Raw genomic sequence first — 12,033 nt, 5'->3', positions numbered from 1 at the left:
AATTGATGAGGACACTCGCAAATAACACTCATGCCCATGCTGGGTTTTGAACATGTGATCTATGGCATTGTAGAGAGCACTCCATTATAGAGGTCAGCTTTTTCGTATGTTACATATTGAAACTTCTAATGGCAACTTGATTGTATAGATATATATATAGTTTGATAATCTTATGAAGGATATGCACCATAATTCATAAAGAAACAGGAATAATGTAAATTAAATCCATTTATTAATGCATATTCTATGACTATATAATTTGAAGCTTTGTACATTTTAGGCCAGTTAGAATAGAGGTTCTGCATAGTGTATTGAACAATAGCAGAACCCACTGGTCTAAATTGAAAGATAAAATATATATATATTTATATATATGTAATATTAAAAAAACAACAACAATAAAAACAACTGAACTACTTCTGCTGCATTACGCCTTTTTACAATATGGACACGTTGGTTTACAAGTTTATTCTCAAACCTCTTTGAACGATATGTTGTAATCACTCTTTTCTGCTTTCTACCATAAACAGTAGAAAAAGAAAACTCGCACAAAACAATGTTTTTCTTTAATTTTATTAACTGTGTATATTGTAATAATAGTGTAATGAAATTAGATACTGCACATTCACCCGTACTTCAGACTTTACATATGCCAGTGACTTATTCTCACTCGCAAATGGCATTATTGTTAAGCTTGCCACAGAAAATAAATGTTACGAAATGACAATTTTTTTTAGGTAGAACAAGGGATACTTCCTATGCTTAAGCAACAATATGTTTCTTAAATACCAGCAGGATTAACAGCAAGTTTTACATTAATTTACCGTTGTTATCCACATGGAATGTTAAAAACAATTGACAGTACAGTGGAATCAGTTTGTTTGCCTTTAATATGTATGAATATGCAATTTGACATTAAGTAGAGTTGTTTCAATAATGTACATGTTAGAAGTTACATTAAGGAGGTAAGTATCTTTTCACATTTTTTTCCCCCAAATGTACTTTTCTAAACATGTCAATAGCGACAGGTTTCTGTTAATGCTTTTATGTTTCTTTGAAAGTTGAAAATGAGATTGTAGCTGCTGGAGGAATGCATTATGGCTGGAATCATGTTTCTTTATCTTTTGTTACATCATGTTTGTCCCTTCTGTTCTTCTGATGGTTTCAAAGTGGCATCATCAGTTTGTGGAGGAGGCGGGAGTGTTTCTGGTGGTAACACTGATCCATACACTGTTCCTAAATCAGATGTTAGATCCAGCGCCATTCCACCATTTGGAATGAGATCATCTTCATCATCATCTTTACGTGCAGCAACCTGAAAAATGTAAATGTTGTAATCCCCCATTTTCTTTCTGTTAGAATTCAATTATCTCAAGAAAATTCATTTTGGTATCTAAAGATGTCCATTTGATGGTTATGTACATTCTAATCAAATTACAGCTCATTTTTCCATGCAGCTTTTACGCTGTCATGTTTCAGACATTCCCCAAGCTAGGAGAATGATTTACATTGTATCTAAAATTATCCCTTTAGCAGTTACATGAAGAAACTGCAAGGAAAAATAAACAATCTTGATTTGAATGAAGTATCCCTTCTGGTATAGGGCATGCCTAGAAATAATTTATTCACATGTATAACACTAAAGAAGTGAAATGCATAATAAATATTAATAAAACAATGTATCATTTACATACATGAAATTTTGTGCTTGAATTGGATAGTTTTTTCCGATTAATTTCGAAGGCTCCCTGCCATCATTCACTAAGGGTACAGCATCTGGAGCGGATATGGTAGGGCATCACTTCTTTGTTAGTTCCTGGGCAGCGGTATTGTGTGTTTCCTGGCTTATGTTATTCTGTTGTTCTGCTTTCAGTCATCAGGTGGCGTTGCTGGGTGATGGATAGGCCGTCTGCTGTGTTGTGTTGCTCTGTGTGGTGAGTTCCTTGTTCCTTGCATGGGTTGAGGGAGGTCAAGCAGAGGGACCGCATTCTTTCTTTTTGTAGTCTGGGATTTTGTGGAGTACGGGATGTCAAGTTACGTGTGCCTGTCCATTGTCTAGGTTCAATGCTGGTTTCTGTTGGATGATGGCATAGGTTTCTTTGGTAGTGTTTTGTATGATAGAGCTGGTTGGGTGAAGTATGGATGTAGAGATGTTGTGATCCGGGGGGTCCTTTTCCGCATCTTTTATGTGTTCATTGATCCATTCTTGAACAGTGCAGATGGTTGTGCAGATGTAGCTGTCTTGGAATTGGCATGTGGCCTTGTAGACAGCAGGGGATGCAAGTTTGGGTAGGTAGTATCTCTTGAAATTATGTAGGACTCTTCCAATTTGGGATACAGATTTGTGTGCCAGACGGATGTTAAAGGGTTTGAGGGCCTTGGATAATTTGCCTGATGTGGTGGGGTGGTATGGATAAGCGATCTATTTTGGTTTGGGATTTTGGTTTGGGTTATCTCTGTGTCGTGGGTGAGCTGGGCTTCTGTTTTTGCGCACCACATGGATAGCTGGCACTCAGTGTAACTGTTGCTTATTCCAATTTCAGTGATACATGCTATTTCATTCTGGAGGTCGTCTTCCGTGCAGCTGTGTGTGAAGGCTCTTCTAAGAAGTTCATCCATGCTCCAGCTTTCTGTTTTGGTGGGTGGTTGGATTTTGCATGGATGTTTCCTGCATACGGAGGTCTGACTTTGTCTTGGTGGCATGAAATCCTGAGGTCGAGAAAATTGAGGTGGGCATTTTCTTCCTTCTCTGTGGTGAATTTTATGTTGGGATGTATGTTGTTGACGGCACTTAGGAGGCAGTTTAGGTCTTCATCCTGTTTGTAAATGACTAGGGTGTAATTGGCATATCTTCTGTATCTTAAATGTGCAAACTCTGGTTGAACGAGTATTGATTTCTCTGCCTCATGTAGTACAATGTTGGACAGCGTGCAGAAAGGGGGTTGCCCATCGCTAGGTCCTCTGTTTGGTGGAAGAAACTGTCTTCGAACTGGAAATAGTTGTGGGTAAGCAGGCTTGTAGGAGGTTTCAGATTTCATCAGCTACGAATGGGAGTCTGCCATTGCTGAGCCACGTTCTCTTGGAGCCAAGTGCAAGGCTGATTGAAATAGAAGAATACATATCAACTATGTCTATGCTGGCTAAATTACAGTTGCTGGGTTTGACAATGGAGGTGACTTTTTTCTTTTTTCTGCTTCAAGGCTGTTCTATAGGCAGTAGGTTAGCTTGTCATTGTAAGTAGTGAGTTTTTGGAGGAGCCATTTTGTCAGATGTACACTGGGTTGATTGAAGCCAGCCACTATGATTCATAGACAGGTTCCTGTTTTATGGGTTTCTGGTGTGCATGGACTGAAACAGTACTCCATAAACAGATATAGCACACCCATCCACGGAGCCATAGAGAACTGTGCCCTCCTCCAAAATAGAGTAAGTAAGTGAAAGTCTTCCATGTGCATATGATGTCAAACCCAGCAACTGTAATTTAGCCAGCATAGACATAGTTGATATGTATTCTTCTATTTCAATCAGCCTTGCACTTGGCTCCACCAGAACGTGGCTCAGCAATGGCAGACCCCCATTTGTAACTGATGAAATCTGAAACCTCCTACAAGCCTGCTTACCCACAACTATTTCCAGTTCGAAGACAGTTTCTTCCACCAGAGGACCTAGCGATGGGCAACCCCCTTTCTGCATGCTGCCCAGACCAAAATCCCAAACCCAAATAGATCGCTTATCCATACCACCCCACCACATCAGGTAAATTATCCAAGGCCCTCAAACTCTTTTAAGATCCGACTGGCACACAAATCTGTATCCCAAATTTGGAGAGTCCTACATTATTTCAAGGGATACTACCTACCCAAACTTGCATCCCCTGCTGTCTACAAGGCCACATGCCAATTCCAAGACAGCTACATCTGCACAACCATATGCACTGTGCAAGAATGGATCAATGAACACATAAAAGATTCAAAAAAGGCCCCCTGGATCACAACACCTCTACATCCATACTTCACCCAACCAGCTCTATCATACAAAACACTACCAATGAAACCCATGCCATCATCCAATAGAATCCAGCACTGAACCTAGACAATGGACAGACACACCCTACTTAGCATCCCATTCTCCACAGAATCCCAGACTAATAAACGAAATAAATGCAGTCCCTCTGCTCGACCTCCCTCCACCCATGCAAGGCACAGGAACTACACCACACAGAGCAACACAACGCATCAGATGGCCCAACCACCACCCTGGAATGGCACCTGACGATGGAAAGTAGAAAGTACAGACCACCGTCCGTTAACTAACATAGAAATGATGCCCTACCATCTCCGCTCCAGATGTCATACCCTTAGTGAATGATGGCAGGGAGCCTTCGAAATTAATCGGAAAAAACTATCCAATTGTATAACGTGGAAAACACAAAACTTCACCTACGTAATACTCAAACAGCGTTTACTGCATCGATCATGAATTTATCTTTTGTATCAAAATTAATTTCACATATTTTTTTCTTGTATGTGCCGATGAGGCCTCATTAAAAATATATGAGTTTCAAGACAATTTGCAAATAATATTTATTTATCAGAGAATGTAATATTCATATCTGAGGTTAAAGACATGTTAGTATTGTAAATACACAGAAGCAAAATACAACAACTAGTTCCCATGTGAATGGTGATAAGGGCCACCAAAGTTGCAACTATACACTGAATATATAGTCCATAGAGTATGCAAAGGATGAGCAGACTATTATGCAATTTAAGAATTAAATTGCAAGCCGTCAGGGCTCAACTGGGTTTCCATAATGTCATATTACTTATGTTGCAAGAATTAAAAGACCACAATTCAACTTCTAAAAGTATTATTTCACTTTAAATATTTCGATAAACTCATTTGCAATCTTTTAACACAAGACATTTTAAGTCAATCTTTGTATATAACAAAAACAAATCGAAATCAACAACTTTAAAAATATTGACATTGAAACAGCGTTCTTGATCTCAATGGTTCCCTGTTATTTTTATAAAATGTGAACAATAGAAATAAAGTAAACATTGATTCCCCCTCACTCTCTGTAGAAAATGGTGTGAGGGATCACACATTTTATGATCACCTGATATCTAAAATGTGCAGATCACAAGGAGTTTTCTTAAGACATAACATTATGGGTCAAATTATGAGGCATACATAATTCATACATGCGTGAAACAATACTTGGTAGTAACCTGATGGAGCCCCATCTCCTTGTTGGCTAAACGACTTAATATAAATAATATACAAAATGCACTGTCACAACATTACTATTTAGTACATTAATTATTGAATAATTATATGTCCAATAAAGAACTTGCCTCCTATAATCATGATTGGAACCCATGTATAACTTAATTCATATTGATTTACTTGAACAGGCGTGATCTCTGCATAACATTTAGATATTCACTGAACATCCAAAAAATTACACACACCAACCTAGTACCGTGTTGCACCACCTTTGGATGTCAGAACTGCCTGGATTCGTTGTGATAATGTCCTTGATAGCATTCGTGAGGGATACAGTACCATGCAAAGAGTACAGTACAGTACCAATTCATGCAGATTGGCTGGGGAGGAGATTGTGCCCAAACTGCTCTTAGACCTCATCCCATAAGTGCTGAATCAGATTGAGATCAGGTGAAGAAGGGGGCCACCGAAGCACTGTGAACTCACTGTCATGCTCCTGGAACCACTCGGAAATGATTTTGGCTCTGTGACAGGGTGCATTGTCCTGTTGGAAATAGCCCTTCCACTCTGGAAATGCCAACTACATGAAAGGATGTACGTGGTCGCCAACAAGTTGTACATAACTGCCGGCCTTCAGACGTCCTTCTACAGGAATGAGGGAACCCAAACAAGTCCAGCAAAACAGTCCCCACATCATGACACTGCCGCCATTGCCCTGCACTTGTGACACATGACACCGTGGGTCCATGGACTCCTGTTGTTTTCACCACACAAGGAGCCTCCCATCAGCATGGTACAAAGTAAACCTGGATTCATCGGACCAGACGACCTTCTGCCACTGCTCAACGGTCCAGTTGCAATGGTCCTTGGCAAACTGCAGGCGATGTTTGGTCATCGCTGTTAGCAGGGTCACTCTGGTCGGATGTCGGCTGGCATAGCCCATCCGTGTTAAAGTGAGACGAATGGTGTGGTCAGACATGCGAGTCGGGGTGGCAACGTTGTAGTCAGCTGTTATTTGCACACTTGTAGAACTCCTGTTGTCCTGCACAATCCTACTGAGTAGCCTCTGGCCCCTCTCATCGGCATTCATTTTCTGCCCGGAGAGTACCTTGCTGCTGGATGTTTTTTGCTTATTCATCCATTCCTGGTGCACGCGTGACACTGTTGGCCTTGAAAATCCTGTCAGTGTTGCAGTTCGGGAAATGCTCACACTTGCCAATCGGGCACCAACAATGATGCCCCGTTCAAACACCGTCAAATCCTGTTGCTTCTCCATTATACGCACACCAGTCCATGTGCACTTCGCAACATCTTATTTGACCGCCCTGAAAAATTTCAAAGTCCGGAATTCGTAAATGTGGCAGCATAGCGCTTCAGAGCCAACTAAGAGTAGCCAACTTTGCAATATTTCTTCTTCCTGAATGAAATCGCTCGTGATTTTTTTTCATTCTTTCACATTCCATAAATTAAAGATACCCTAAAGGAGTTATAAAATATATGAGTAGACAAAAAAATGTTAAGTAGAAATACGAATGTTGAAAATATTTCAAGATTCTTCGTTCTGAATTTGAAAATAGGAAAATGTATGTGCATTGTGAAACACTGAACAGGTTCTCATCCACCTGGAAAGAATTGCGGTCACATTTGAATGCAAGAAGTCAAATTTATGATGATTTTATGCGAAATTTTTAGTAAAGATACCTTGCACAACACCACACGATTCTGCAAAGTGTCTTTTCCTTGGTTCTTGGTGAAAAAGGGTTCGAAACTCCGGCACAATGTTGCTTCAACTGAGATTAACGTGTTTTACTGAGCTTTCTGTTAGCAATCTCCTGGAGTAGTTGATTAAATGACAGCACTTTCTTTTTTTTTTTACTGTTTTCGTCAAGATCGAAACATCGTAGGTTCAAATCCAACCCTTTCCTTATTATCCTTTCCTTTTTATTTACCGAGTAGGAAGTGTTCTAATAACGTAACATAATATTATATGATATTACTGTAAATATTTATGCGATGCATGCTCAGTGGCGACTATTCGGTTTCAAAACTGATGGGGCAAGGTGGGGGGGAGGGGAGGGCAAGGACAGTTTCTTTCCCTTGGTAGATAATGTTTAGCATAGTGCTGGGTCATCTGCCCCTCCACACTCCATAATCTTCGCTACTGTGCATGCCTCAAGTGCATGCCTCAAGTGCATGCCTCAAGTGCATGCCTCAAGTGCATGCCTCAAGTAATGCTCCTACTAATGTTTTTAATCTTTCAGTGATTGGCAGGATTTTAGGAAATACTTTTCCTTTCATTCAGCTGTTATAACTTAACACATATTAAGAACTTACATGTCAACTTTCTGCATCCGGAAATGCTGGACATAAATTGCATAAATATCAACGGAAATATCCAAGAAACGTAGATAAGCATTCTCGTCCAAAGCCGTTTACTTCCCGGAAAAGATTTTGCAAAGTAGGAGGTTTGAACCCATGACCTTCCATTCCATAAGCAAACGACCCCCCTACACCACACTGTTCACGTTATTTTATGCACTCGGTTCGGATCCCACTTTAAACTGTAGGTCCAGTCCCGATTAGCCTTACTATGCATAAAGTTGGCTTAAATACCAAAATCAACCAATTCATCTCCTTTCAGAGTGGGCCTTCTATGATACTGTAGTCGGCCAGCATCCGAAAATACAGTTCTGCTTCGCGTATACCAGAGTGTAATTGCATTTAATATTGTGACAAATTTTACTTTAAAACTACAGATTAAAGCGATAATAGTGTCCAGAAAAAGAACCTCAAAGTAGATCTTCACACAAAGTATTTTAATCCATTGCCAAACATTTCAGTTAAGAATAATATTATGCTTTTCCATTGACCGTATTTTCGATTCATGGTGAATTTGCTAAAAGGACCATGTCAAGAAATCTAAATATGTAAGTTTTATTAGTAAATGCATTTAAAATTCACGAAACAACAGGGGAGGAGAAAAATAAACCTCAAAATTACGTAAAAATGCAATAAAAACTGTTAAAAAATGCTGACAAATAAACTAAAAGCCAAAAAAGGCCGAAAAATGCAATAAAAAATGTAAAATAGAAAGTGTTTTCCGGCTCTAACTGAAGGGAAACGGACATGATATCAGGTTTAGCATTGTTTTTAAGGGTCAGAAAAGAAGTTGATTTTTCATCAACTTCCGGACCCTAATTAGTAATTATAACCATTGAAAAAGTTGGAGGTAGCTTACTTAAAATTGTCTTGCTGAGGGATCCTATCGTCCCATATCTCCACTTCATAATGAAGAAAAACATCAAGTTCATATTTCGAAAATGACTTGGAGTTTTCCACCACGAAAATATGTTTTTCATAGTTTGAAGTTCATTAGTATTATCTTTCAAGGTTTCCATTGTTTTAATTTCAAACATATTTTATATTTCATATGTTGAATATCCATTTCCTCTCTCTTTTCATACAATCTTTGGAAAAAAGCTGAAGTTTCTTGTCAAACGGGGTCTGGTTCAAATGACTCCTTTTCGCTCTCCTGTTCCTACTTCAAACAAACAAGAAAATACTTCGTAACTAAACAATTGCTTGTTCAAAACACAGAATTTTTACACAATTTACAAAATATGACAAAATGCCAATAGACATATTCATCATTTTTCCCTTCAGCGTTTCTCGATTTTATCTAAATTCCTTTCCTCATGAAAATTACCATGAGGAAATTATAGATATGACAATATGTGTGAATTGGTTTCTTCAAACTGGTAGCAAATTGTAACATGAGCTACCTGGAGAAGAGGTAGGTGCTTGATTATTACGAGGGGGGTCGTAGGTTCGATTCTCCACCTAGGCAGGACTTTTTTCAGGAGTATATCGTTGGGTGTAAAGTTTATCCACCGTGCTAAGAAGTTAACGTTGGTCTCTCGATTTCACGAGAGGAAAGGAAATAGTAAGAGAAAGTTATTTCGATGATAGGAGGAAGTCGCATGCCACGTGGAATGCGCAGAATCAAGTTACATAGAGCTAAGTCTGTAATGGTGGTATCGAATATTGCAAAGTTAGTGCGGAAAGTTTGTTATATCTGATACTCATACTTTCTGTTCAAAGAAGACAATCATTTTAGATACAGAGCAGTGAGGGATTAACGATCATTATGAAGTTTTGAATTTTTTGTTTGTCACTCACTATATAAATACTTATTAGTAGTTTCTTATCGAATCAGCCTTCGTCGCAATAACAATTTAGTTATGTTAATTAGCGATTTACTATTAGTTTAGACGCATGGTAAGATGGTGGTGAGGGAGTTGACAACAGCCATTACGAAGGAACGGACATAAATTGACCAATCCTAGCAATTTGAACTCATTAAACGCTCTCCTTCGTTACAGTACTGCACTACATCACTACTTAACATAACTGTATATCTTTTTTTAGTATATCGAAATCAAATAATCAATCTTTTAGGTGTCAGTGAAGAACAAACAATACATAACTTAAATAACATTACATTTTGCATCCTGAATACATATATGTGATTTGTGAATTAATCATGATGTGTGTGTTAACACAACATATGAACAATAACTAAAAAGAAAAGTTTTAACTTTAAATCCTGGAAATCTCGAGGGGAAATATGCGCAGAAGAGACGTCCCTCAAGTGTGCATTGGATTCATTTTTTAAATATTCTAATATCAACGGTATCTGTTCAGCAAACAAAAAAAATTAAAAAAAGGAGGAGAGGGTGGGATTTGAACCTGCGACCTTTCACGCTTGACGAAAAATAAGAATAGCAGCACCTAAGCAACTGCTCTATGTTAACTTATTGACCTTATATCCTTAAAAAATGTTGACGTTTATGAAGACTCCCACCTTCCTGTGTTTCAAGCACATTTTCTCGACAAGTCGTGTAAAATATATGTTTTTGAGAACTGTTCGATATTATGCAAGGTATTGTAGATAAAATGTCGCATAAACTCCTCAAAAATTTGCTTCTTTGTGCACAAACTTGATGGTAATTTCCTCCAGGTGGAGAAAAACTCTGTTCAGTGTTTCAACCCCCCCCCCCCCAATTTCAAGTCGAGAGAATCGTAAATATCCTTCAAGGTTCTTTTTCCAATTTATTATTTCTGTTTGATTGTGTATTATAATAGCGGTGGTTTATAGTTTCTAAGTTCATGGAAAGTGTTAAATTGAAAACCTATCACCGCAGCGTTTTTCGTCTAGTGGAAGGATCTACTCAAAGTTGGCTACTCTCACCTGGAGCCGAAGTGCAATGTTGCTAAGTTTACGATTTCGGGACTTAGAATTCTTTCGGGGTGGTCAAATAAGATGTTGCGAAGTGTACAGGTCGAGTACATACTGGGGAAACTTCCACACCACAGCGAACTGGCGACTGGCATCAGTTGACAGACCCTCGGTAGTTAAAGTTTCAGAAAGTGGCATACTCGTTTGAGTTGGTCCAGCATCGGGTCTGGCAGTACAGCTGAAGTCAGTGTTCGGTAACCAGCAGTGTTGCTTATTATCAAAGATTTTAACCACATGCAGGGAATTTTGTGTCTCTCAGACTCAACCAAGAGAGCTAACGGATAGATTGCAGCGTACATATTAATTAACAGGACTGTCCACGTCTACATTGAAAGTAATGTAAATGCGAAAAATTCGAGAAAAATATATTTTTTAAAAAAAAATGCATTTTTGACGATCGTGAAGAAGTGATTTTCACAATGCATTAGAATGCGAGGGCCCCAGGTTCGAATTTGGCCTGAGCAGGGGTGTTCTTTTTGAGTCTCTCTTCATCGTTGTGAGTAGCCGAAATGGAAGAAAAGCAACACTAAATAAAGAAGAAAAAAAAAGGATTTTGAATAAGTGAGGCGGAAATAGTGCTGTTGTAATTCCTAAAAATGGTGCCAAAAAAAAACAAAACCATTTCTTTCGGAATAAGTGTTATCCTAGCCCCATCCACTTTGGCAAACAATCGCAAAGTCTGCACTGAATATGCGATGGGAAAAATAACAGAAATTCGAAGCAAGAAGAGTTTATGTCACAGCCAGGGAGGCACATGAGAGGAAGTACCCCTCCCCCACAAACACACACACACATCAGTCATCCAGGCTATTATCAATAAGTCAGTGGTTGAACTCATTGAACTTTAACAGTAAATAATTTTTTTGTAAAATGAAAAATGTCTGGGTTTCCTTTTTTTTACACGTGCACGTTGGTTTCGTAATGGAGCAAAAGAATAGAATTGTGACTCGTAAAATCACTATCGGTTGAATTAATTTCTCCGTAGATTCCAGAATAATGACTCATCTTTTTTTAAATAAATAGTTTAAAAATAATATAATATATGTGCCGTTGGTTAATAAGATTTCTAATCACATAGAGAATCCCCTATGTTGATGGAAGCTAGAACACAATTATCATTTAGGGTTGGAAACACTCACCTTCCACAAAAGCATGACTTCGCAATGTTTTCCTTCATTTTCATGCACAAGCTTGACTTGTATTCTATCAGCAATGTGCACAGCACACAAACACTATCTGATGAAGCGTATTGCTTTCAAATTAATGTAATTAGCGAGAAGCGACATCAAGAGTTTCTAGCTGGACAGGAAAAGATGCAATCTTATGGATAAATTACTCGAATAGCTTGGTTTCGTCACTGTGGCTTGTGGCCATGTCAGTTAAAGGCCAGCTTTCTAAGCTGAAATTCTAGGTTCGAATCCCCGTGTCTCCAAAATATTTTTTCTTACCAAATGGGTGCTACATAGCCTAATGTATTTTTTCTCGTAACACCAATTGCAGCC

The 12,033-nt window shown here is 38.6% G+C and overlaps 1 protein-coding gene across 6 annotated transcripts in view; it reads right to left on the bottom strand.

Moving 5' to 3' along the window:
• Positions 1 to 210: 210 nt before the first annotated feature.
• The window catches only part of LOC145998732 (anoctamin-7-like), a 454,373-nt gene continuing 442,550 nt past the window's right edge, over positions 211 to 12,033 (bottom strand). For 5 of the 6 annotated variants that reach the window (XM_083135261.1, XM_083135262.1, XM_083135265.1 and 2 more), the window contains one exon: positions 211 to 1,315. In XM_083135261.1, the coding sequence (XP_082991387.1) occupies positions 1,133 to 1,315 (183 nt within the window). In that variant the 3' untranslated portion in view covers positions 211 to 1,132. The remainder of the gene's footprint in view (positions 1,316 to 12,033) is intronic. The other variant, XM_083135264.1, reaches the window with a different exon arrangement.

Source organism: Lepisma saccharinum, chromosome 14 (assembly GCF_977018435.1).
Source record: "Lepisma saccharinum chromosome 14, izLepSacc3.1, whole genome shotgun sequence".
Taxonomy (NCBI): domain Eukaryota; kingdom Metazoa; phylum Arthropoda; class Insecta; order Zygentoma; family Lepismatidae; genus Lepisma; species Lepisma saccharinum.
This window is presented reverse-complemented; position numbering and strand designations above follow the sequence as displayed.